This window comes from Paroedura picta, chromosome 2 (assembly GCF_049243985.1).
Source record: "Paroedura picta isolate Pp20150507F chromosome 2, Ppicta_v3.0, whole genome shotgun sequence".
In the NCBI taxonomy this organism is placed as follows: domain Eukaryota; kingdom Metazoa; phylum Chordata; class Lepidosauria; order Squamata; family Gekkonidae; genus Paroedura; species Paroedura picta.
The window spans coordinates 84,560,337-84,588,042 of record NC_135370.1 but is presented as its reverse complement, the minus strand read 5'-3'; the positions used below and the strand labels follow the sequence as shown (position 1 = coordinate 84,588,042).

Sequence of the window (27,706 nt, the reverse complement as noted above, 5' to 3'; positions counted from 1 at the left end):
GGAGTGGATAACTGTAAGAGATCAGAGATTATTAACATTAGAAGCTTCAGGTATGAAGTTTGGGTGGTATGCATACATTTCCTAAAGGTGACAAGGTGAAAGCAAATAAACAATTTTTACATCATGTTTTAAGATTTGCTTTGTTTAAGGTATAAAATGAAATTATATTCCAAAATTCCTCTACAGTTATCATTACAGGAAGCCTTATTTAGAGGGCAAGCAGCAATATAAAATAATTGGTTAAATTATAGGGATATAACAGAGAGATTTTGTACAAGAAAGGATAATACACTTTAGAATTAAATCATGAAAAATTAGTTCAAGATTATAAACATTTGGACTGGTGGTTATATAGACAGATTAAGGATAGATTTGAAAGAGATAGGAAGGTATGGGGATTTGAACTGAAAAAAATCACAATTAGAAATACCGTATTTGCCAGCGTATAAGACAACTGGGCGTATAAGACGACCCCCCAACATTTCCACTCAAAATACAGTACTATGGGCCACTATGGGCAGCTATGTCTATCCCAACTGAAGTGCACCCGGCGTATAGGACGACCCCCCCCCCCACTTGGAGGCATGTTTTTCAGGGGGGGAAAGTAGTCTTATACGCCAGCAAATACTGTATATATAAAGATGAAAATAATTTAATTAAGAAGATATTATGAATTATGTTTATTATTGGATACTGAGGACAAGGTGGTCAAAGATTTCGTAATTTCTTAGGCAAGGAATCTTGGGCATACTATTTCATTGGAAACCTAGCAAAATATGTGGACTAAAGATCTGAAATTTATGAATAGCTATTGAATTAAGGAAAACTATTATAAACTGCATTATTGTTGGTACAAGACTCCACATAAATAATCAAAAATAAATAAAGGCACATCTGATAGATGTTAGAAATGTGAGGAAGTGAGAGGGACAATTTTTCATATGTGGTGGATCTGCAAATGTGCAAGACAATTCTGGCAGGATTTCCATAAAGAAATTTCAAAAATCTTTAAACACACCATAGTCTTAAATCCAGAAGTTTTACTTTTAGGATTTTTGGATAAGGAAAAAGATAGAAAAACTATGGAGCGGTATTGAGATACTTGACAAAGGTGGTGGTGAAAAATTGGAAGTTAAAGGACCATATTTGATTGGCAGTTGAAAATGTTAGCACTCGTTCAGATGGCGAAATTGACAAGGTATGTCAAAGATAAGCTAATATTGGACTTTAAGACAAAATAGAATCTTTAGATAGAGTATATTATATAAAGGTATAATTTTGGATTTATAACTTGGTTATGATTTATAAAGGAAAATGAGATGGGATTGATTTAGACATTTTTAGTCAGAGATTTAGTGATCTTTTCTTATATGGTCTTCAACAAATACAGTCAGTTATTATTTGTAATTTAATAGTTTATTAACGCATAACTTTCTGAGCTTGTTAAATATTGTACTCTGGTGAAATGGATTATAAATATAATTTGAAATGGCAGAAAAAAAGTATATGAAATAAACATGGAATCCTCTTATTCCTTGTTATTAAAACTTGGCAGGGCTTCCAGAGGCTGTAGATCTGGCTCATGGGTTGCCAGTTCATCACCCTCATTTTAGTTTTAGCAGGACTTTCCAAAACCAAAAGGCATACTTATGTTAATCTCATTTGAACATTGACTTGGGAGCAGACCCTGTTGAATTTTTCTATGAAAAGCATAGGTGTGTAGACTGAATGAAGAAACCTTTTCTTTCTTTTTTTTTACCTGCTGGTCCTTTCTTCTTGTTCTTCTTTCCTTTCTTCCTTTGGTTCAGCTGTTTGTATGCCTCTGACGCTTTCTGAAGTTTGGCAACAAACAGCTCAATGTCATCTAGGGTGCAGTTCAGGGTTTGCTGCATGGAGACATGTTTTAAAAAATACATTGAAACCATATTCAGTACATGTTCTTTTTCTCCTTACCTAGAAAATATTCCCCTGTTTCCACTTCTAGCTATCTTCCGCTTTTTACATAACTTTTATAGAAAAAAAATAGAATTTGAAATTGTAACATTCAAAACAACGGAGGCTCATTTAAAATAATGTTAGGCAGGTGCTATTATCACCAACCGTTTCTTTTTCAATCTTCTGTGCTAATATTGCACGTGACTCTTCATGGTCCTGAGAGCCGGAACTTCGTCGTTCATAGTCTGCCAAAGCACAAAACAAAAAGGTCAGCTATCAATGAAAACAGAGTGAAACAGCAATAGATTCAAAACAGTAAAAACAGAGGATTAGTTGGATTGCAAGGGAAGCAGAAAGAATTACTTGGAGAAGAATGAACCAGCTTTCAAAGAAGGATAGGGCATCATATACTGTTGCTGTATAAGGTGTTGATTTATTTTGTTGACTTGGACACAAAGGAACAACCATCTGTTACATAATTAATCTTGTGTGATTTGGCATAACTCCATCTATTCTATTGGGATTGGATTCAGTTTTGCAAAAGGAGCTGCAACATTTCACTGCCAAGGTTCCTTTTGCCGTTGTGAAACTGTGGGCACAATTCTAGCAGTTCCTTAGATGTATTTTTCTTATGTCTTATTTATCATGAAACAAAACCTGGCCAACTTTTGAAATCAAAAAGTCTAGTAAAAGACTACACACACAATGCCACATTTACTATGTTTCATTTGCTTTTGGTGTTCATGTAAACAGCGCATCCTCCCTACTCTTATGTGGGGCTGTGAACAATGGGCCTGATTGTGCTACTTGTGCAATAATGGCTGTTGTCTCTTTTAAGCAAAATACTAGACTTGCCCTTATGATTTTAATAGCAGCCTGACAAGAGATGAAGCAGGCAAATCCTTTCCAGCCAAGAACATGAAGTAACCAGGGGAGCTTCATCTGCTCAGTTTCTGCACCTCTAGTTGCTGTTAAATGCATAAATTGCTGTTAAAGGCCTTTCTTCTATTGTTCAAGACAGCAACCCTGTCTATATCCAGGGTCCCAATGACATCTAGGCCATTTAACCACAATGTGGAAGAGTGGCAAAAGTGACACCAGACTAATATTACACATCCTCAAGTCCTTCCAGCCAGGTATAAGGACTTAATGAAGAAAGGATCACAATGATTTAAAAATAGAATTAAAAAGAGAGAGAGGATGAGGGACAAAAATCAGTGAGGATCTGCCTGGTTTCAGCCTGCCAAAGGTTTCTGCATGACTGCTGTTTATAATATAGATCTCAGAGGAACATTGTAGGAACTTGTACTTTTAGGTTTGGGAAGTATGTGAGTAGAGAATGTGCGTCAGTTTCCCATGCTGTACATAAAAGACAGATATAACCTGTCAAAATTCAATAGGCTGATAAATCAGTGCTATGGCAGGGATTATTTCACTGAATGTTTGGGTAGACTCCCCCCTCCCTTGTACTATCAAGTATGGAGAGCAAACAAGCTTTCAAAAATATAAAACAAAAGAGCCAGGATGTAGAAAATGGGAGGGGCTGGCATTGAACCACAATGTCTCCCTGCATGTCATATCATCTCTACATAAGAGAATTAAGTTACAAGTCAAGGCAAGTATTGTCTGCTCTACTAAGGAAACCAATTCTCCAAGCCCTCCCTCTTCAAACAGATTCTATTATATTATGTATTCAAGGAATATCAGACTATAGGAAGAATATATGGCATGGTATAAAAATATTAATATGCAATAAATCCTGAAATTAAGAATCTTGTCCATGCTAGTAAACCTATGTTACAATTAATTGTTGTGCATCAATATGATGCTTTCTACAAAGCATAGAATGCTGGCCTAAAAATAGCTCTACAAGCATATTCATAAAATGAAGGCAGATCAAAACTTTGCCTGAAGTTCTGTGATTATTTTGTCCATTTTGCCCAAGATCATTTGCCCTTTAAATTGTAGTCTGTATAAAAATAATGTTCTTGGAGAAAATAATCATCGAACTACACAGATTGGCTAGTTCTATGCTAATTCCAGTGGAAGATATAGACACAAGAATGTCTCTACTATAAGAATGAGGGTGTGAAAATTGATCCAACCATATGACTGCTTAAAGCTGATTCAGTTTCCTGGTAGGTTACTGAAGCCTACAAAATATAAAATCTTCACAAGTATCAACATAACTTTTCTTTCTTCTAATGTACAGAGAAGAAAGATAAGGTTGAAAGGCTGAAATTCCTGGGATGTAACAAATGATGTGATAACAAATAGAATAAAATCCAGTGATCATATGTATGGTGAGAATATACAAGAGGTGCCAATACAAGAGCAAAGAGGTATCATAAAGAACATGCCAATTTAGAAGATAGAAGATTATGGTCAGGTGTCTAGATGCAAAAATATGGATCAAACGATATGATGGAAGCAGACCAGGAGGTTAAAACAGAGGCGGCGAGAGGGCTTTGCAGCCCAACAGGAAGCTCCTGCGATCGCACCTGTGGTGGTGGTGGGGTGGCCTCCCACTTACTGCTGGCCGGCAAAACTGAGGTGGCAAGAGGGCTTTGCAGGCTTTGCAGGCTTTGCAGGCCAACGGGAAGGGAAAGCCCGACCACCACCACCGGTGCAATCACGGGAGCTTCCTGTTGGCCCGCAAAGCCCTCTCTCCACCTCACAGAGGTGAGAATTTATTCTCACCATCCCTTGGACCCCTTTCAAAGACCATTTTTAAAATGGGCTTTTATACTAGTCTATATACATAAAGAGTGATTCATACTTCTGACAACATGATGAAATTCCTATTAGTAGAATCTCCCCTCCCCCAGGGCCAATTGCTGCTTTTGCTAAGGATTCTGCACCCCCTTCCTCCCTTCAGGCCGACTGTGAAGGGAGCCTCTAACAGGCCCTAACTGAGGTGAGGGAGGTGTTTCTGAGAGCAGTCTGAGGGCATGGGTATGCTTTTGAGGGGGAAAGCTTTCCCCTTCTGCCTAACCGCTGGCTGATAGGAAGGCCAACCCAGGCATAGCCAACTTCTAGGTGAGACCTGCAGAACTCCTGGAAGTATAGCTCATCTCCAGACTATAAAGATCAGCTCCCCAGGCAGAAGTGGCTGCTTTGGAGGGTGGACAGGATTGTTGTGCAGAAGAAACATTTAAGGCCTCCCACACAGGTTGTTGTTGAATTGAAACATTTGAGGCCTACTGCACAGGGTTGTCATGCAGATGAAACAGGAGGCAAAAGAACCTCTGCAACAGCATCTAGTTTCATCTGCACAATGCTTAGCGTTAGGCCTCAAATTTTCAGAGAGTGGAGGAGCTATGCATGGCTTGCTTCCCTTCAGCAGCGAGGCCAAACCCAACAAGAGCTAGTGAGCATGAGTGAGTATCCTTCTGTTCTTTTCATGTCATTTATTAATCCATAATAAATGTTATATGCACAATTAAGTAAACTAAAATTACATGGTTTTTTTAGCTCATTTCTAACTTCAAAAGTTCTCTAAATCTCTGACAACGGTATTTATTCCTTTAGATTTAATTAATGTGTGATTTGAACATGCTATCTAAAGTTAGAGCCTGTGACATAATGAGAAATTGAAGATTTGCATTAAGGAGTCTTAATTATTATGTCTTCCTTTCTTATCCACTAATTTCTATAGCAATAACAAAAATAGCTGGGCATATATCACCGCTGCTTTTTAAGGCCACATCTAGACTGAATCTGCACTGAGATTTTATTCCAATCTCAGGTCAATTAAATCCCTGCCATCTACACTGAATGCGATTTCCATTTTGATTTTGGGCAATTTAAATTTTCCATCTGCAACAAATCTGATTGATCTGCGCTGACCCTACCTTTCCCATACGCTATCCAGGAGCAGATAAAACTTGGTATAATTGATCAAGCCACTTTGAGGGCTTAAAGTATTAAAGTGTAGATACGTTTGCTGGAATAACGTCCTCCCCGATAAGGTAGAGAAGTGGTCTGTCCTTGATTGGTTGGGTGCCAGTTCTAAGCCTAGTTCCTGGTTGCAGGATTTTCCTCCCAATATTTATTTTTTAAAAGGTTTAAGGTGACTGTGCTCCAGAATCCACACTTCTTGCAGCAGAGATTTGCCTCATTCTAAGAGAGGCTGCTCCTGGCTCGGTTCCCCCCCTCATCTGCCCACCTGCCTGCTCACTCGCCTGCTCGCTCCTTTAGGAAGAGCAGCCTCGTGCTCAAGTGCAGACGAGTTTCTGTTTCAAGTTGGGGGGAGGGGGAAGTGCAAAGACTAAAGTTCAAATCAATCTGAATTCATCATGATCTACAGCAGAAAAAAAAGTAAGTGCAGAATGAGCCTTAGTATAATTTTCAATATTATTTCCTCCATGGAGTACAAAGCTACTTTTCTCAATAAACATCCGCTCTGAAGAAGATTATTTATCAAAAGTGAGAGATAATGCACATTTATTAATAAAGTCATAATTGAGTACCAATTTGAAGCTTTGTTCTCCACTCCTTTTTACAAATGTGTGCTGCCTTCCCTTTGTTTCAGTTTCTGGCTGATATCATAAGCTGGTAATTTTTGGGGTAAACAAGCAGAATTGATTTCCTGCATATTATAGTAATTTACTGCTTTAAAACACAAACAAATAACCATCTCCTACTGCAGCTCTACATTTTTCCATTACACAAAACTAGATTCTGAAGTAGTGTAATGTTTCTTGAGACCACAGAGCAACACTATTGAATGTACATTATAATTTAGACCGGTTAATGTTTCATTACCTTTTACTGCTGCCTGATAGCACAATATCAGTAGGCGAATTTTCCCCTCTTAGATGATGATGATGATCATCATCATCATCTTAATAGATCACTCCTCTCTGCAAGCAGGCTTGGGGAGGTTTACCAAGTAATTAAAATGTTCATAGCCAAAATTTACAACATCCTACAATTAACGTTCTCAGTCCAAACCCCCTCCCATCCCATCCCACCCACCCACCCCTACCCTGCCCCAACCATCCTCCAGCTGATCTAAAAATTGGCTATTAGCTGGCAACAAATGTCCAGCCAAGAAAAGGGGGGGGGGACTGGAGAGGAGAGGTGGGAGGCCCACATGATGCTAAGCTGCTCTGGCCTCAGCCATGGTTCTAGTGGAAGAGTGCCATCTTACAGGCCTTGCAGGACTGCAGTAGCTCTGTCAGGGCCCTAATCTCCGGTAACAACTCATTCTACCAGGCTAAAAGGCCCTGGCCCTCATCGAGGCCAGGCAGATCCCTATAGGGGGGGGGGGTCAGGGATCAACAAATTGCCACTTGATGAATGCCATACTACCATACTGTTCCTGTGCTGAGGAATGTTTAAAAAATGTTCTGTGCTTAGAATGTTGTTTTGTAAAAAAGGTCGATGGAAGATCACATGGTGAAAAAGGGCAAGGGCAAAAGGAGCATTGTGGGAAGTGCTATGGATATTTTAAACAGCACCTGCCAGTGATTCAGAAACACAAAATGTCAGAATATGCAAGATCTGTAGTCTGCATGATTCAAAAGCATATGAAGATTATCCTACAGGAGGCATCAAAGGACCTGGGTATTTAGCATAATGAGAATAGGAACTTCTGATATCTTAACACCGCCCGTGGCGCCACGGGCGCCACGGACTAAATAAAACGCTAAGGGGTTCTAGGGCGGGATGTGTCCGTGATGAGGAAGGGTCCGGGTTGGACCCTTCCTCTGGACAGACAATCGGAGGGACCAATTGGCAGGCGCGCAGCGCCTGCCAATTGGTCCCTCCGAATCCCAGCCCCAGGAACTGCGAGCCGCGCGCAGCGCGGCTCGCAGTTGCTCCTTTGCCGCTGACCTCACGCATCGGAGGCGCGAAGCGCCTCCGATGTGTCAGGCCGCCGGGCAGGGAGCCCCCGGCAGCCGCGCGGAGCGCGGCTGCCGGGAGCTCCCTGCCCGGCGGCCTGACGCGGCGAGAGGCGCCCCGGCAGTCGCGCGGAGCGCGGCTGTCGGGGGCTCGCTGCCCAGGGGCCGCCGCCTCACAGAGCCGCCGAGAAAAACCGCCGCCCGACAGAACCTCTCAAAAAACGCCGCCCGACGGATCCCCGAGCCCCAGCACCTGCCGCGTCCCCCAAGGCCGTCCCCCAAGGCTTTCAGCAGCGGGCCACGTGGACTCTCTCAGCAGGGGCGACTTTCATGCCACGGGCTGCCCCTCCGTGCTCGAGGAGAGCTTCACCTCTTGAACTTCTGCCTAGCGCGAAGCCGTTAAAGGCACAAGAGCCTTGCGCTCCCGGGGGGCGGGGGGAGGAGGAAAGTGACCCCCTTCGGGTCAAAATCCTGGCGGACGAAGACGGCCCCGCCCCTCTGTCTCACTCCCAATGTGCTTCGAGTTAATAATGGGGCGCGGGGGAAGGCGGCAGCGATGAGCAAACCAAGCGGAGGGGCTGAGAACGGGAAAACAACGTGGCTTTTTTTTTTTTTTTTTTTTTGCTGCTGCTTAACAGGGAACAGATGGCGCAAAAGGGCTGCATCTCCTGCGGGGGCCGGGATTAGGGAGGGAGGAAGGGAGAGGAGGGGGCCCCAGCGGAGCGCGGCTGTCGGGGGCTCGCTGCCCAGGGGCCGCCGCCTCACAGAGCCGCCGAGAAAAAAACGCCGACCGACAGAACCTCTCAAAAAACGCCGCCCGACGGATCCCCGAGCCCCAGCACCAGCCGCGTCCCCCAAGGCCGAAGAAAACCAAGCGTAGGGCAAGGGGCTGCCCAGCAGGCGCCTCTCCGGGGCCGCGTCTCCTCGACCACGCTGCCTCACAGAGCCGCCGAAAACAAACCCCGCCCGACGGAGAACAACGAAACAGGAAGTGCCTTGCGCCCTTCCTGCGGCTGGATCCCCGAGCCCCAGCAGCAGCGGCGTCCCCCATAGAAAACCAGCAGGGAGGCGTCGGGGAAGGGGCTTCCCAGCCGCCGCCTCTCCGGGCCCGCGTCTCCTCGCCCACGGACCTTCGCCTCCACCCACGGCGCGACGAGCGGACCTCAGCGACGGAGTCCGAGCTGCCTTCCCGCAGCCGGACCCACCAGCAGCAGCAGCAGCTACGTCCCCCGAGCCAGCCAACAGCCGCTGAGAAGCCTCGGCGAGGGGGCTGGCCAGCAGGCGCCTCTCTGGCCCGTGTCTACTCCATGGTGCCCGGCCTCCTCGGCCACGCCCGCGCCTTTAACGGCCAGGAACAGCGCGAAGCCGGTGAGTATACCTCGCGTTCTCACTCGCCTTCGGAAAGACGACTGCGACGCCGCTTTTCGGGGGGAGGCTCTAGGACAGGGGGTGGGTGGGACTGTGTCCCTTACCCTTCCCCCTTCTCCCCTTTCAAAGCCCCTTTTTTATAAAGGGGCTTTGAAACTAGTTTTTCATATAATCTCTTCCAGCATCCTGATTTGCTCAATTGGAGCCTTCCTGCTCCTTTGAGCACACTTCCTCCCAACTTTCCTTCTGAACAGTGTGATTGAATGCAAACAGTCTCCTTTTTCTTTACAAAGTTGTTTCTCTTCTAAATAAAACCATTTTATTCTTTGAAGCAGCCCGGTACTGTGAACTTCGTTGCATATTTAAACTCTGCCAACACAAACAAGGGGCCGAAAATGAAAGAAAGTAATTTCCCTCAAAAGTGGCTCAGCTACGCTTTGCTAACCCAATGCTAGGAATTTTTTTATGAACAGGTAAGTAAACTCCACTAACAATTGTTTCCTTAAAATAAGTTTTTCTGAAATGACAGAAAAAACTCCATTAGCAACCAGTTACTAAAGTGGAATACAAAGGCAGTTTGAAAATGGCCACTGTTAATCTAACCTAATTCTCAGGGTTATTGTGAGGATAAAATGGAGAAGAGAGCAAAGTAAGAAGCTTTGGGCCCCCAGTGGGGAGAAGAGTGGAATATAAATAAAGTCAATAATGATATGAATAAATTTGGTGTCCTGGAAACTCCAGCTTGGCCTTGTGCCGTCTTTTCACTGCAATTATGGCACTAGTGCATTTGCACAATGAGTTTAACCACTTAAGATATACTGTGGGTGCTCACAGTACACAGAGAATAATATCTTCAAACATTATTCAAATGACTAAAAGGCACAGGAGCCTCTTTTTGATGTTGTCTGCTATAAATGCTACATGGCAATATTTAACATTGCTTTCTTTTCTTGGATCTTTAACATGTATGCCACCAGTGAAAAATGGACAATATTGTTTATTTTTTCATTCTACAGCTACATCTTCCTATCTTGGGAAAATGCAGAAGGAAGCAGCCCTTGTTTTCTCATGTTTTGGCAACCTTATGCAGATGTTCATGTTAATTGTCAATCTCTACTGATGACTCATTGGCCCCCATCAATACCTGCATGATCATGCTGTGAGGGAGGAGCCGCTCGGTTCAAGCTGTTCTTTGAGCCTTTTGTTTCATACTGGAAAGGAATAGGAGCTGGCCCTTGAGGTGGCGGAAGGATAGACTGTCTCTGTTTTATCTTCTCTTGGTTTACCCTGCAGAGAAAGCAGCAACAAAAGAAAAAGAACCAGTTACCATTATCATTCCGGTTAGCAGAAGATTCTGCTGACTCAACTGGCCAAACAGAGGCAAAGCAAAGGTGGTGGCCACTTGGGGCGGCCTTGCATGGCTTCTTTGTCACTGGTGTGGCTTCCAATAAAGAGCAATGTCAAAGGGGCCTCTACACGGCAGGCTTCCCTGCCCCAGGAACAAGGAAGACGGGTTAGAAGTAGACAGAATGTGGGGGGGGGGGCAGGAATGAAAGGGGAGAAGGGAGACCAAAAGTGAGTGACAGGGAAGAAGGGGCGGAGGGAGATGGAAAGATGAGCATGAATGATTGGAAAGAAGACTGATGGGAAGCAGAAAGCAAAAGGGGCATGAATGGCAGGGAAAAGGGGATGAAGGAAACAGAAAGTGGGGTGGCATAAGTGACAGAAAGAAGAGGGAGGGGAGGCAGGAAGTGGACATTAGTGCAAGGAAAGGGGTAGGGGATAGGAGAGGATGGGAAGGAGAAATTGGGTGCCCCCCCCCTTTCTTCTTGGCTGGACATTTGTTCCCAGCCAATAGACAATTTCATTTAAAAAAAAGTCTATGGCTCCTTTTTTGCAGAGATATGCATTTCCCCCTGTATCTCATTTTAAAAAGGAGATAAAAAATGAAAGCTGAGAAACCACAGAACCTGATTAGTGGAATGCTGTAACACTGGAATGATATTCAGCTGCCAATTTAAAAATGACAACTCTGCGTGTGGGAGGGAGAGAGGGAAGCAACTAGAGTGACAGCAGCAGTGAATACGAGGGAACACCTCCTATGCCTGTGGCTCCTGTGCTCTTTTGGCAGCTGTAGCTGCCATGAAGAAACCACACACGCTTATCCCCATGCAGAAAGTATCTTTGATTTGCATTTTATTAGGGGGGTTTCAGGATTTGAGTTCTGCTAATTGTGGCACAGTACACTGAATAGACCTAGAGGAAGTATTGCTGCTAACATGATAAATATGTCTGATTTTGCAGTGATGAGCTCACAATAGACTTGCAATATGGTTTCAGACTCCTACAAGAAAAAAATGGCTCAACCTGTTCCTATGCTATTTATGCCTATAAAGGTACTCTGAATCTGTTCCTATGCCAGGTATTTCATTTAGAGTTCACATCTTTTCCATCCTGGGTCTCAATACAGCCTTTACTGATTCTCAGGAGTCCTGTTCAAGCACCCATCTAGGCTGGCTTTTCACAGTGATGTCTGTATCAAGAAAAACTGAATCCTGCAGTCTATATAGGATTATGCAGCTTAGCTGGATTTACATTTTTGTTCATTTTGCATGAGCAGCAAGGAAGTCCAGAGCAGCCTTACTGGAATGCTGTCACAGTCCTAAGAAGAGTTACACCCTTCCAAGTCCACTGAAGTGAAAGGACTCCAAAGGGTGTAGCTCTGTTTATGATGACATGGTTAATATCCTTTGGGTGGCAGAATATTGGAAGCTTAGAGCCAAACTAAACAACAAAATGAGATGTGAGAAATCCATGATAAGATCTACACGAGAATATGAAGGGCAATGTCTGTCCTTATTCCTTAAGTCTCACCAAAGTGCTGTGACTCCCTCAGGCAAAGAAGTACAAATACCTCTTGTTTTTCCACCATAGGTTTAAAATTAACTTAAGAAGGGAGGGATTTAGTTAAGAAAATGGGGGCTGAGGCAAGGTTAAAACATGCCCTACTATAGGGCTACTGCTTCAGTCAAACCCAAAAGCCTTCAGCTTGATTTAAAATAAAGCAAAAATTATCAGAATATATGATCATGAAGGCTGCCCCCTATGGGTTTTTTATATTTTGTTATTGGAAGCAAACAGGGACTCCTAAAAGACAGATCCCCAGAGAACAAGTGGAACAGGCCCTAAAGCTGCACTGTCAGGTAGAAACATGCAGGTTTCTCATTCTGCCTCTCTAGTTAAAAAAAAAAAAAACCCTGCCAGTCTGTTGTTTCTATTATACTGCTGCCCTTTCCTCTCAGACAAAAGAATGTCAGGTTCCCTAAACTCTCAGGAACCAGTCATTCAAATACCAGAGAATGACTCTCATCTCCTAACCTTTAACTTCCATTAATCAAGCATCAACTGACCACACCACCAGCATGCTTCAACAAACAAAAAGTTAGGTAGACTCTGTGTAATTATTTAAACCAGGAGACCAAGGGCTGGATGCTGTAGTTATGAAAGTATCATTGGTTCTTAGAAGGGTAGTAAGACAGTAGGAATTAGCATTTTCATCTGGAGTATCAGTATAACATATTAAATATTAGTGCAGCAGCTTGAGACATAACCATGCAGAAATTACCACCATGCCACTGAGTACTAGATATAATAAGGTTCAGTATACAGGCTATTTACCAATACCAGTTATTCTTGTTTTTTGACTGTGAAAGAGAACTATGAAGTCTGAGCTGAAATTCAGACTGTTCTGGGGGGGAAGTTCCACAATGGCTAAGTACAAGAAAACAAGCTGTTAAAGATAAGTTTGTTTGTTGACTCATGTTGGCATCCCAGCAGGACAACGGTTGTTTCTTGGTTTTTAGCATGACAGCATTAAATTCCTGGAATTCACACCACGTGTTTCTCTGCCCTCACTTGAGTTGAACAAAATCCTACAAGGCTGTGTATTATTGCCTCAGTAATTAATCTAAATAAGTTCATACCCAAAGTACACACCTAAAACTTCAGTAAATTAAAACAGACAGGAAATGAAACTCAGGGTGAGTCCTGACAAGCCTTGTGATTTCTGTAGCACAGAGGAAGTTATGCTTTTTCTCAGGCTCCGTGCTGCTGGAGCCTGTCTGTCTATGGCAGCCACTTACTTGAGCGTCTGCGGCCGTATCTTCTTTCCAAACTTATGGTCAGCAAGCGCACTTTCAATGTCCTCATGGATCATCTCTGCCTGGAACACAAAACTGAGTTGGTCTGAAGAATGGAAATAGATTGTGGTAGAATGGCTACAAATATAAAAATCTGCATGATCAAAAAGGTCGGGCAGCAAATGCCGCATTAACATAAAGTTGCCATATAGGATGCATGCTTTCACTGCTCCTGTTCATGTTGCTTAATGCAAAAGCCCAGCACAGAGATATGGCTCATTAGGAAATGCTTCCATCAGACCACCACCACCTGATGAGTGTTGAAAGCATGTCTGGTGTGTCTTGTACAGCATGATTACATTGTTGCTCCCATTATCATTCAATCAGTTTTGCATTCCTCATCTTATTACATTGTTCATTTCATGTCCTATACTGTATGATTACATTTTGTCCTCTTCTTCTCCTCTGTAATCTGCCTTGAGTATACTATAAATAAATGGTGATGATGAGAAAGTCACAGAGCACCACTCCTGATGTTGACAAGGGCTTCTGTGAAGCTCAGAAATTTGGAGTGTGCACAGATTTTGGATGTGAATGACAAGGACAGTTCCACTGCTCAGCAAATCTGTTTCTATTTAAAATAACTTCTCTAGAAAAGGGAACTCTTAAGAATGCCAGGTTATGAAATTAATTTAAGTTTCTGGGTTGGAGAATATTGAACAGAGAAGATCTGCTTGCAGAAGCCACCTACTGCTTGATGTCTGTGTATCATGAATCAGCTTTCCCCTCTCTAATCCCTTGAGCACAGGCATCCCCAACATAGTGCCCAGACATCTTTCCTAGTGCCTGCCAAGAATTTTTAGAAAGTGTGTGTGGAAAATTAGGGCTTTTGTCCAGCATGGCTTCTGATTGGACACTGAGATTTGTTTGGCTGTGCAGATTTTTAAAAAAACAAAAACACATGGATTAGCAGCAGTTGCCACCCCAACTAAGGGTCTTCACTATGTGACTGAAAGTTAGCTGCTGCAGCAGTTTTGTCCCTGGCTTCACCACCCATGACAGCCATTTTGTGGCAGCTATTCTGTGCAGCACCCATCACAGTGTCTCAGAATTCCAAAGGTGCCTGCAGGTTCAAAATATTTGGGGATCCCTGGGTTAGGAATTTTGTTTTAAACGTTAATTTTTGGTAAGAAAGACGAAAATATAAACTTGTACGTGCCTCATAAAATGGTACAGATGTCAATCCACCTGATTCTCAAGGGGAAGGTCAAGATTGGCAGCATGATCCTGTAGTTGTAGTATAGATGGTTGGCATATCCTCTTTCATCATGTATTAGTAATCCAAACAGGGAACATATGGAAGTGGAGGGTCTCCCTCTACTATCTTTACCCCTAACATGCTACCACCACAGCAAAGGCCATTGCACAAGTGCAATCCGCCAGCACAAAGGAAGTAGAGTCATATAGATGGGAAAGGGTGCATCCTTCCTTAGACAGTACTAGGAACCACCAGGTAGAAGGGTTCTGGATTCTCCAGTTTACTTGAATCCCTACATAAAACAGTCTCTCAGACGACAAAAGGGCCTGCTGTTTCATCACTGAAAGGACCCTAGGGGGAGGGGGAAATTGCTCTGACAATTCAACCTTTAGTGCATACTCTCAAAGTTCATATCCTTTACATGTGCAGCAGAAATTTCACAGCTACAAATACATTGGAAGCAACAATTAAATAGGTTGTTTATTAGTGTGATCCTCTATGCTTCCCTTTCCATGGAGTCTCAGGTCACAAGAGTAGCAGGGCAAGCTTTCTACCATCTGTGCCAAATCAAGCTACTAGAACCTTACTTGGCCCCAGAACATCTAGCCACAGTGATCCATGTGACTAGACTTCTGCTCTAGACTAGACTTCTGCAACTCAGTCTACGCAGGTCTGCCCTTAACCTTGATCCAGAAACTGCAACTGGTACAGAATGCGGTAAACAGGATCCTCACAAATACATCATGGAGGGCACATATCCGGCCAGCATCCCAACAACTCTATTGCCTCTTGATTGAATTCTGGATCAGGCTTAAGGTTTTGGTTATCACCCTCAAAGCCATATGCAGTCTGGGCCCAGTGTATCTGAGAGACCTCTTCCCTGCTGATACCCCCAAGAGAGCCTATGCTCTGCCAACTTCAACTGGCTAGTGATCCCTGGCCCCAAAGAAGCATGTCAGTCCTCAACCAGGGCCAGAGCTTTCTCTGTCCTGGCCCCCACCTGGTGGAATGATCTCCCTGAAGAGATCAGGGACCTGACTCAACTCCCAGAATTCCGCAGGGCCTGTAAAAGGGAGCTCCTCCACCAGAAATATGCTTGAGGCCGACCGACCTAACAACATCTGCTGATCCTCCAGACATCCCCCCCCAACATGATCTGAACCCAAGTTGACCTCTCTATGTGTTTATATTACACGTTATGAAAGTTATCATTGTATTATAAATTGTTATAATCCCTACTGTTCAATTTAGAACCCACTATTGTGACTGTTATTGTTATTATGTATGTATATTCTTATCTATGTATATTCTTCATGTTTTGTGTAAACTGCCCTGAGCCTCATGGGAGGGCGGTATAGAAATTAAATAAATAAATAAATACAAGATGTGTACTATAGCTCAGAGATCCTAAGACTGTCTGGCTGCCAGGCAAGAGATGTTTGGAGATGGTTCAGATGGCAGAGTTAAAGCTTATACAAGAGATCTTCAAACTCAAAAAGTTTCCACACTTTTATATTTTCGTTGGAAATTATGAGTGCGGGAGGAGGAGTAATTGGTTGTGTCTGAGAGTGTCCTGTGACTAATCTGGCTGAACTTGCAGTTTAGTATAAGAGTCCTTACGCTGTGGTGAAGACCCCCTCACATGCATTCCTCCTTCCATTTTACCCTCCTAACAACCCTGTGAAATAGATAAGATTAAGCAAGTAATTTTATGCATTTCATATTATTTAATAGTATCAATTTTAATGTTTTTAAATTTTATGTAACCAATGCCTTTCATATAGTACACTGCACCAAGACAGGTAGTTTGAGAGGGACAGTATAAAAGTCAAAATAAATAAATAGGCCAAAGATTCCCTATCAAGCTTCATGGTGCAGTGTGGATCATTTGAACCTGGATTTTCCAAATTCTAGATTAATGCTTGAACCACTACATCAAGTTTTGTGTACACTGCAGGATCAGAGTCCTGGTATAGACATAGTTTTGCATGTTCCCACATCAGGCTGACATTTTTAATACCCAGTCTAATGCTGCTGAGAGCTCTGCTTTGAGAACGGCATTCTGTTTTCCCCATCCACAAAGATTAGACCCTGTCCGCTTACCTCAACTTCATCACAGTTAAAGAAGTGGATGTCCGGCTTGTGCTGCTCTGAGTCTTGACACACCAACAGGAGTATGGAGGGGTAGCGCATCTGATTCAGCACAGTTTGGCAGTGCTGGACTGTTGGCAGAAGGAAGTCCTCTAACTCTTCCTGAAAAACAGGAGAGGATGGCACCAATGTTCAAAACTAAGGGCCATTCCGCACAATGGGCAATGTTGCTAAATCTGTGCGCTATTGAAAAGCGCTGCAATCAATAGCGGCAGGTCTCGGTAATGCACACAGCCATTTCTATTAAAAAAAAGTCTCTCCCACTAGCGCTCATAATGCACAAGTTTCCAGTCTCGCTGAAATCGCAACAAAGGAGGCAATATTTTTTCGTGCTTCCTCCCACCCCTGGCCATCAATCAAACAGAACAACCAATTGACTGTTGTGTTCCTGCTTCCCTTTAAGAACTGTTTATTAAAAACCCGAAAACACCAGTAGCAATGCATATTTGTTCATTCTATATATCAGAAAGTCCTTTTTCACTGGCGTGGGAGCTGGCACTTAATCATTTACATGCTCTTAAAGTTAACCCCCCCCCGTGCAATTTCTGGCCAAAATTACAGGCAGTGTTGAACAGGGGGCTGTATTGTGCTTGGAAACTTTACAGACAATTGCTTGTGGAGGGATTTCTGCCAAAGAGGCATTGCTTATTCGTTGCTTTTGCCAGTTTAAGGGGGGGAAAATGGCGATTGTGATGCCAGAAGCTCAGGTGTGAGAGCGTAGGGAGGGACATGCTTGCTACCGCTATATTGAGAATGCACATGTCTTTTTCGGATGTGTTGCAGGTTGTTCTCAAGATTCTAGCGGTTTTTTAAAGGGAATATCCACTTTTGTGGATTCCCTGAAAAGCGTTACAATGAAGCGACTGTTGTAGGAGTGTTGCAGATTTTGTACTATGTCATGCGTAATGTTAAAAAAATAGTGTTACACAATGGTAAGACTTCAGCAACATTAACGCTGTGCGGAATGGCCCTAGTTTTTAGTAACCAATGACCATTTATGTGTCCTCACTGCTTCTAACACTAGACAAAGAATACAGTGCAATTTGGTTCTTCCATTTTATTCTAAATTAATCAATAGTTATACTTTCAGGGCCAAATCACACTTCTTTGGTGAAGTAGATACAATCAGGTATTCCAACATTTCCCTTCAGACTATAACCTGTGTAGAGCCCTGAGCTGTGTGTTTGGGGGGGCTATGACTAGGTCGGCCAATCTCCAGGTGGTAGCTAGGGATCTCCTACAATTACAATAGATCTCCAGATGACAGAGATTAATTATCTGAAGAAAATGGCTGCTTTAGAAGGTAGACCTTATGGCATTATACTTCCTTGAGGTCCTTCCACCCCGAACTCCACCCTTCACAGGCTCCACTTCCAAAATCTCCAGGACCTGGCCACCCTAGCTGAGACATACAGGGGTCGTTGATTATTCTGTTTCTCTTACAAAAATGGCCCCATGAAGTTGCTATTCACTGTGGGGTGGAGGTCAGTACAATGCAGGTATCTTTCTCCATAGTATCACAGCTCCAGTGAGGGGTGACTTTGAAAGAGGAAGTAATTTTGGCAGAGGAATTCACCCACCTTGCTTCCAGCATCACAGCTCCAATTCCATTAAGGCCTCATCGCTGTTTTTTAATTCTTGGAGCAGGGGAACAATGTAGGGTTAATGTGTGTTTTGATTCTGACAGAGGCAGACAGCAACTGTGGCTGACAGAAATATACCTTCTGAGCAATTCTTGGCCAAAGATAGTGAAAAGAAGGAAGTAAGGAGGGAATCAACGCCTCCTTGTACTACCTCCTCTCTCTGATATGACTCTATAACTATTTTAAAGACATCACTGTTGACAAAGATCTTGTCCAACAAGAGAACCATGCTTATTAAATCCCACCCAGAAATACGATCTGGAGAAGCTTTACATGCTGGGTGAGGATCTGACCATATGTGTGATTAATTTCTGCCTCTCCAGAGATAGGTGTGATTCCTGTTCTTTTATTTATTTATGTATTTTGTATTTTTATGTTACCTTAATAGAAGCACTATATTATATAGTTAGCTCTTTTCTACACCTTTTCTTTCCTCATTCACCTACTGGTTTCCTAGACTGTTCTGTTGTTATAAATCCTGTGATTAATATTAAAATGCTTCAAACAAAATATTTTCCAGCCAGACTCCAAATTTGGCCAAAGTCTGTTGGTTCTAATGCAAGAAAGTTTTTGCAGAGAAGAGTGTGTTTCTGTGGCTAATTCATCACTTTGGTGGCTTGATTAGATCAGTCCTTCTCCACTAACCCAAATTAAACACAGATTGTTCCTCGCGTACACAGTGAAATCAGTCCTCCCTTCCACCTTTGTTGTGGTTGCTTTTAGCATCCATTCCGTCCTTCTTCTCTCCCATACAGAAGCCTGTCATAATTATGCACCTAACTGGGAATCAGCATGTAGAGAAGGAATTGCGCACATTCAGTTACCCTTCACCTATCTACTTAAAGGAAGAGGCTTACTACTCACCTGAGTTTCGCAGTCCAGCAGTCGAATGGACTTGTCGTTCACTTGCAACAGCATCTCTTGGGCCCAGATCTTCTCTTTGGAGTTAAGCTGCTTGAGTTTCCTAATGGCATCATCCACTGTTACAATGGCCTCACTTTTGTCCATGATGAAAGTTGCTAAGTGCTGGAGTGGGAAAAACACATCGTAGGAGAGTGTAAGAATAATAAGCAGGAGGCCATAAAACAACATCACATAGTGTGGCTTTTTTAAAGGATCCCATGTGTTCATAAGTCATCACACTAGGGTTGCCAACCTCCAGCTACTGGCTGGAGATCTCCTGCTATTGCACCTGTTCTCTAGGCAACAGAGATCAGTTCACTTGGAGAAAATGGGCTCTTTGGAAGGTGGCCCCTATGGCACGATGCCCCACAAGTCCTCCCCTCCACAAACCCCACCTTCATCAAGCTCCACCCCCAAATCTCCAGGTATTTCTCAGCCCAAAGCCAGCAGCCCTACATCACACTCATGCCATGTATATACAGTAGATATGGAATAGATTAGCATAATTATGTAAACAAAATTATTTTGAAAAAGTAAAAACATAGCAGAGAAAGATGTTTGATTTATTAAACAACTATAATAAGAAAAATGAGCCTCTTGTGGCGCAGAGTGGTAAGGCAGCAGACATGCAGTCTGAAGCTATGCCCATGAGGCTGGGAGTTCAATCCCAGCAGCCGGCTCAAAGTTGACTCAGCCTTCCATCCTTCCGAGGGCGGTAAAATGAGTAAAATGAGGGGGGGGGGTAAATGGTAATGACTGGGGAAGGCACTGGCAAACCACCCCATATTGAGTCTGCCATGAAAACGCTAGAGGGCGTCACCCCAAGGGTCAGACATGATCTGGTGCTTGCACAGGGGATACCTTTACCTTTAATAAGAAAAAGGCTTGATTAGTATATATTGGTTCCATTCACATAATCCACTTTTAGGTGTATACTCTGAAATAATCAGGTACCCACCAAAAATGTAATATCTAAAATGGGCCAGTGCTCACTTCAGAGGTACATGCTTGCTTTGAGGCCCAAGCTGGAAATATAGCTGTCTTCAGGCAGGAGAAAGCCAGTCAGGCATGACTATGCTTGCAGGCTTCCTGCTCAGCCCTAACCTGTTTCCCAGTACAGAAAACTCTCAGCAGTTACAACCTATCATGATCTCTGCATCTCATGGCGTTAATGAATGGGCTGCTCTTGTACAGTTTAGAATGAGAGTAACATTGTGTGCACAAGCAGCAATACAATACAGGGCACAGCAAGAGACATACATATAAACAGAAGAAAAACAGCATTGCAGCTTGTAGTTCTATTTCTTTCTAGTCAGTGATTCAAAGTTCATTTTCCCCTAACGTTTCTGCTTGCCATTGTTATCAGTCTGAAACAGTTGTTTTTCCTTGGCTCAGTAGAAAACCACACAACAGCATCTTCTATGGTTTTATCAACCAGCAGAGGGAAGCACGAAGCCAATGGAACAGAGCATGTTTGTCTGTTTCCCATTACAATCACCATGTTTTCCACTGCAAAAAGCAGAACTTTCTAGATTAGGAGTTTTTAGACTTGTTGTTGGACTATTTTCTGGGGATTTCCCTTGGGACTTGAGATGTCAATGTTTGGGAGAATGACTGAAACCATGGGCCATTCCACACAAGGACCAATGTTGTCAATTGTTCACAGAATGCAGAAATGCTATATTAAATAGTGGATTTTCGTCATTCCACATACCTTTATTTTTAGTGGAATATAGAAATCCCAGTAGCGTTTCATTCATTCCCCACAGGTTTCCAGTCTCGCTGGAATCGCAACAAAGGAAGCAATTTTTTTCTGCGCTTCTTCCCGCCCCTGGCCATCAATCAAATGGAACAGCCAATGGGCTGTTGTGTTCATGCTCCCGAAAAGCCCCTTTCCCTTTAAGAACTGTTTTTTTTTTAAACCAAACACACCCGTTGCAACGAATATGTGTTCAATCGTTGCATCGGAAAGACCTTTTTGCTGGCGTAGGAACTGGCGATTAATCGTTTACATGCTCCTCAAGTAGAAAAAAAATCCCCCCCTCATGGGCGCGATCTGTGGCCGAAATAACGGGCAGTGCCAAACAGGGGGCTGTGTTGTGCTTGGGAACTTAGGGAGCTTTGTTTTACTTCAAATTACTTCTGTGGAGGGACTTTAACCAGAGAAGCCTCACTTGTTCGTTGCTTTCGCAGGTCTAAGGAGAAAAAATGGCGATCGCTTCTCCGGAAGTTCGGGGCAAGAGCAAGGGAGGGACTTTCTTTTTACCGCTACATTGAGAACGCACATGTCTCTCGCTGGTTTGTTGCAGCTTGTGCACAGAAGTGTATTGGTTTTTTCAGGGGGAATCCAATTTCCCGATTCCCTGAAAAGCACTACAACGAAGCGCTTTTTGCGGGAGTGTTGCAGGAGTGTTGCAGATTGCGGAACGTTAAATTTGTAGCGTTTACCAAAGGTAAGACTTCTGCTATATTTAAGTCATGTGGAATGGCCCCATAGTTAGCGTGGGGGGGATTTTTTTTTCTAGAAAAACTCAGCCATTTGGGGTAAAATTAAAATATATCCTATTAGGCAAAACATGCCATATTCTCTCCAAGGTTTATTGAATATAGTGGTCGACTCATTCCATCTTGCAGGTGTTGCTCATTGGCCTGTTCTGTCTAAATGGCCCTTATCATCTTCAAAGCCAGAGATAGGAATAGGATAACTGGTTCATCAGGAGAAACTGCAGTCCACGGGATGGAATGGGGAGAAAACAGGAACGGGGCTAAAAGTTGGAAGAAGAAAAATAGCTTGGAATCTGATGGGCCAAAGGCCATAGGAAAAAATGTTAAAGTCTAAAATTAATGAGCAGCACATGCCTCTGTACTATGCTCCAAGACCATCGGAGCACAACAAAGATGGATACTCTTTTTGCCATTCTGCACAATAGGCAATCAAAAGCGGCAGGTCTCGGTAATGCACACAGCCGTTTCTATCGAAAAAAAGGCTCTCCCACTAGCGCTGCTCTCGTAACGCATACGTTTCCGGTCTCGCCGAAATCGCAACAAAGGAGGCGATATTTTTCTGCGCTTCCTCCCGCCCCTGGCCGTCAATCAAACAGAACAGCCAATTGACTGTTGTGTTCGTTCTTCCCTTTAAAAACTGTTTTTTAAAAACCTGAAAACACCTGTAGCAACGCATATTTGTTCATTCGATGTATCAGAAAGTCCTGGCGCTTAATCGTTTTCACGCTCTTAACGTTTTTAAAAAATCCCCCCCCCGTGCAATTTCTGTCTGAAATTACGGGCAGTGTTGAACAGGGGGCTATATTGTGCTTGGAAACTTTACAGACAATTGCTTGTGGAGGGATTTCAGCGAAAGAAGCATTGCTTATTCGTTGCTTTTGCCAATTTAAGGGGAGAAAATGGAGATTGTGATGCCAGAAGCTTGGGTGCGAGAGCTTAGGGAGGGACATGCTTGCTACCGCTATACTGAGAACGCACATGTCTTTTTCGGTTGTGTTTCAGGTTGTTCTCAAGAGTCTAGCAGTTTTTTTAGGGGGAATCCACTTTTGTTAATGTTGCTGAAGCGTTAATTTTGCTGAATCTTACCATTGTCGAAAAGCACTACAACAAAGCAATTTTTGCAGGAGTGTTGCAGATTGTGTACGACGTTGTGCGTAATTTTTTAAAAATAGCGTTACATAATGGTAAGACTTCAGCAACATTAACGCTGTGCAGAATGGCCCTTTTTATTTCTGTTGTTGAATTTAAAAACCTAAAAACAAAAACCACATACTTGTCTTCCAGAAAGAGTAAGATCTAAAATGAATGCTATTTCGAAAGATTAAGATTGCATGCATGCCTGTATGTGAAAACAATATACGAGAGAGACACACTCATGTAACTAGGTGAGCTGTCAGTCCCGCAGCTATCATTTTAATCAAAGTTCAAGGTGAACTATCAGCTCACAGATGAACTACCATAATTAGTACAGACCAGGTTGTACTCTAGCTGCTGCAGGGAGTAAAGTCCCCTCCCTAGGGGGTGCAACTTCAATCGTCTTTTTGCTTACTTGTACAAGAAATACCTACTAGTGTTTGGTTCCAAAAATAGAGAAGGCAGGATCAAGCTTTCATAGAAACTAGGCCATCCAGTCTTGCATATTAAGTATAAGTAAGTTCTCTTGTTGACAGAAGGAACCATTTAAACATTCAACACTCTCACAGACCAAGGCTGTTAAGGTTGTACCACATGATTATTCTGAATATATAGACTATGCAGAGCCTTCTGCCCTTTCATTCCTGAATGTCAGCATTCTACCTCAGTCCCTAATTTTTCCATTCCAACAACAGGATACAAAACTATGGGGTGACTTAAGATGAAGTCAGTGGAGGATGGGGACAGAGAAAGGCCGCACAGAGATTCTCTGACAGTCTCATTATTATATGGAATAACTTTCTAAAGAATTGTCTGGACACTACCAAAGGAAAGACTCTGGAAAGCAACATTAACTGGGCTACCTTGCTGTTCCAAAGAGAATGCCTGTCCATTGCTCTGGAATCCAATTGAAGAAATACATTTAAATCTTTTTGAATGTCAGATAAAATGACTCTCAATCCAACATCCCTCCCCCCCACCCTCCTCTGTGCCCTAAGTATAAAAATCTTGGGAGTCATTATCTGGGCAATTTCTACAATCATGTTATGAAGAACAAACAATAAATACTTTGGTGGACTTTGGTATGATCAAGATACGCTATCAGTCATCACCACCTCCAGCATATGAAGAGCTGTACTAGGCAACAAGATTATAAAGATACAAGATGGAACAGTGATCTTATGTAAATAGCGGGTTAACATCAGGAACAGCATTTCTAATCAATGTATTTGTTGGTTGTTGTGGGTTTTCTGGCTGTGTGGCTGTGGTCTGGTAGTTTTAGACCCTGATGTTTTGCCAGTCACTGTGGCTGGCATTTTCAGAGGTAGGATGTGGAAAGATGGGAATCTCTCTGTGCCATCTTGCCTTGTTGTACCTCTGAAGGTGCCAGCCACAGCTACTGGCAATATGCCAGGGTCTAAAATGACCAGGCCATGGCCACACAGCCTGGAAAACCCACCACAATCAGTTGACTCTGGCTGTGAGAACCTTCAGAAGTTCAACGTATTTGCCATTCAACTCACCTGTACATGGTATTGTGACGTCTCATGCATAATGATGTTGGAGTTGGAGTATTTCTTCCTTTGCTCTGTCAAAAACACACACAGAGAGAAAACAAGGCTTAGTTGTTATGGCAGTTAACTGACACAGAAAGGATGAAATGTGATATTATTTCAACAAGCACATGGTAGAGCACATGCTTTATATGCTGAATGTCCCTCATTCCCTCCTTCACATCAGTTGTAGAATCTCAAGTAGCCGATGTTGGAAAGACATGGTTGGGAACATCCAGTCCAGTCTTGTTCTAAGACCCAGAGTAACTCATGCATGCAGGCAATAGCAGTTGTCTTCCCTCTTGTTTAGAGAAGAATCCTGCTGCTTCTCACATTCTCCAGTCAGCAACACAAAGAAGAGCCTGGGAGGGCGGCATGCATGTGCTTTTGGGCATACTTCTCACAAGAAGGTCCAGTTTAATTGTCCCTGACCAGCTGGCAAGTGTACCAGTGAATGCCCGTCTGCAAAGCATTTTGATCAGTCAACCATGAGAATAATCACTTGCCTGGTCAAGCACAGCACATAATCCCCTTTGGGCCATGTGGCTGGAAACAATTGCAAAGAGTAGACCACATTGTAGACCTGGCATGAACCAGGAGGCTGGTTCCAGATAGGTTCTATTTTGGACTGGGGATTTTGAGAATCAGGACAGTAACCCTTTAAAATCCCTGGCAGGGCCTAAAATGAGAGGTAACAATAAACTCTAAACATCTAAAGCACTGCTGACAGAAAAATCATGTTGATCAGATGTACCATGCCACAGAGTTCAGTGGGAGACCTGTGAGGTGGTAGCAATAGTGGTGAACAGAGGGGCTTTAGCTTGGACGCAGCCTAGAGTTTCCATGGGCGGAAGGATTTCTGCCACTGGAATGTGACTTGTTCACCTTTTCCATCCTGTGATAGTCTAAGATGTCCCCAGAAATAGTGACCCTTCTCCAGCATCAGCATTTCAAGGGACATTTTGGGCTGCAGCTTGAGGGAAGGGTGGCACTCTGCAGGAAGAAATCCTTCCAAGAAATGCTATGCTGGATCTGCTGGATCACATTTAGGATTGTGCACAGTCTGATAAAGCCTAAAATGGAGTCGACCGTGTACAGGGATTTGGTGATTAACTGACATTTTTGCAGGAATAAACTAGTATTGTCAACCTCCTGTTGCGGACTGGAGATTAGCCGGAATTTTCTCCAGACTTAGAGATCAGTTCCCCTAGATAAAATGGCCACGTTGAAGCAGTGAATCTACACATTATTCCCTGCTGAGGTTGCTTCTATACCCAGAACTAGCCTTCCCAAGATTCCAGAAACCTCCCAACCTGGAGCTGTAGTCGAGAGATCGGCTGTGAATCCTGGAGAGTCGCTGCCACCACTGCTGCTGTTGGGGGAGGAGGAAAGCAGGTGGGCAGCTGAGAGAGTAACGGGGGCAGAAAGAGAGGGAGTGACAGGCAGAGAGGAGAGGCTGAGGAAGAAAAAGGGTGACACAAGGGAGGAAGACTTCGAGAGAAGTAGGGAGAGAGGAAACAAAGATGAGGCAAATGGGACGGCCACACCTACAAGTTTCTTGAGAGTCCCTACTTGTTTCTGTATAACAGCAAATTTCTTCCTCAAAAAATAAGAAAAGAAAAGAATTAGTTAAACCAGAGTAGCTGGGCTTAGCCAATTCAATTTAAATTCACCTATTTAGCTCGAGAACCAACAGACTACACAAGTCGTTTTACATGTCCAAGGGTGCTTTGGGTTTGCATTCAAGCTCCCTAAATGCTGTGTATGTAGACTTGCCGAGGACCTGAGCTTGAGGTCCAAGGCAGGATCATAATCCTGCAATCATGATTGGCCAATGCATGGGTAGTTCCTGACTGCTGGGTCCAATCAAACTGACCAACAGTGCACACTGCTGGGAATTGCCTATTGCTCTCACTAGTATATATTGTTGGTATTTTCGGCAGGGGGGTTTCTCAGTTTTAGTTCCCATGTACCTTAGTGCTGGGGTCCATAAAGAGCTGAAATGAACTCACAATGTCCATGCCTCCTTAACCCACGGATTTCATAGTATGTATGACCAAAAATGAGGTCAAGAGAATGTGGACAATATTCACATAGGATAATTTGCATTAAGAAGTACAAATTGATATGCATAGAAGAAGAAGAGTTGGCTCTTATATGCCGCTTTTCCCTACCCGAAGGAGGCTCAAAGCAGCTTACAGTCGCCTTCCCATTCCTCTCCCCACAACAGACACCCTGTGCGGTGGGTGAGGCTGAGAGAGCGCTGATATCACTGCCCGGTCAGAGCAGTTTTCTCAGTGCCGTGGTGAGCCCAAGGTCACCCAGCTGGTTGCATGTGGGGGAGCGCAGAATCGAACCTGGCATGCCAGATTAGAAGTCCGCACTCCTAACCACTACACCAAACTGTACACCATACAGTCACTATAAAACAGAAATTCTGCTCATGGCAATACCCACTCTGTCTGGCCCAAAACCTGGTTCATTTCAGAGGACAGGCCTCAAAGAATGAGGGCTGTCCATTACCAATATATCTGGGCACCTTGGCTGGCCATTTACCATGTGGCCAAGCAAATCACTTCTGAAATCAAGAATTTCCCCCAAAGGAATTAGGTGGTAGGGACTGTTTTTCAAAGAAAACAAGAATTAAAAAAAACTGGGAACACCCCAATCATGAATCTTATCTAAAGTAGCACTTTGAATCTCATTTTTTAGAGATTAAGAATTTTTTTTCTCCCAGTGGCATGGTCCACACTGAACAGAAAGTGGGGAAAAACAGAAGCAAATATGAGCATCTGAAGGAATTGTTACAAATGTGCCAGAATGGTGTTTGATCTACCAACAGATTTTTTGGGGGGGGATGGAGTGAAGCAACAGATGGAGGAAACGTCGGTGATCTGGGAAGATGCCATGTACACTGGGCACTTCCCTAACCAGATGGCAGCTTCCCATGAGCACAGCAAGGCTTATTGTGCCCAGCTGGAAGAAGCATCAGAAGAAGGAAACTAGATATCACTCAGACTTCAGGGAAGGCAAGCAACTACTCTGGCTTGCTCAGTCCATGACAATTTCCATGCAGACTTGGCAGGGGGCAGCACAGACTGAAGCTCACCAATCATCTGGAGGACATGGTCAAAAAGACCAAAGAGTTCAGCCAGAGGGGGGAGAAGAGTTGTTCAGAGCAGCATAAGAGAGTGCTACATGAACACTGAAAGACTGTGGAGAAGGGAATAGTATGGAAAATACTTGAGAAGATGAGAAGTTCTAGCAA

The 27,706-nt window shown here is 43.4% G+C and overlaps 1 protein-coding gene across 2 annotated transcripts in view; it reads right to left on the bottom strand.

Moving 5' to 3' along the window:
- EPS8L2 (EPS8 signaling adaptor L2) overlaps positions 1-27,706 on the bottom strand; it is a 151,545-nt gene that overhangs the window by 27,974 nt on the left and 95,865 nt on the right. For both annotated transcript variants that reach the window (XM_077321379.1, XM_077321380.1), the window contains 7 exons: positions 24,409-24,473; positions 19,208-19,369; positions 16,653-16,802; positions 13,295-13,374; positions 10,297-10,439; positions 2,101-2,180; positions 1,760-1,886 (listed from right to left, as the gene is read on the bottom strand). In XM_077321379.1, coding sequence (XP_077177494.1) covers positions 1,760-1,886; positions 2,101-2,180; positions 10,297-10,439; positions 13,295-13,374; positions 16,653-16,802; positions 19,208-19,369; positions 24,409-24,473 — 807 coding nt within the window. The remainder of the gene's footprint in view (positions 1-1,759; positions 1,887-2,100; positions 2,181-10,296; positions 10,440-13,294; positions 13,375-16,652; positions 16,803-19,207; positions 19,370-24,408; positions 24,474-27,706) is intronic.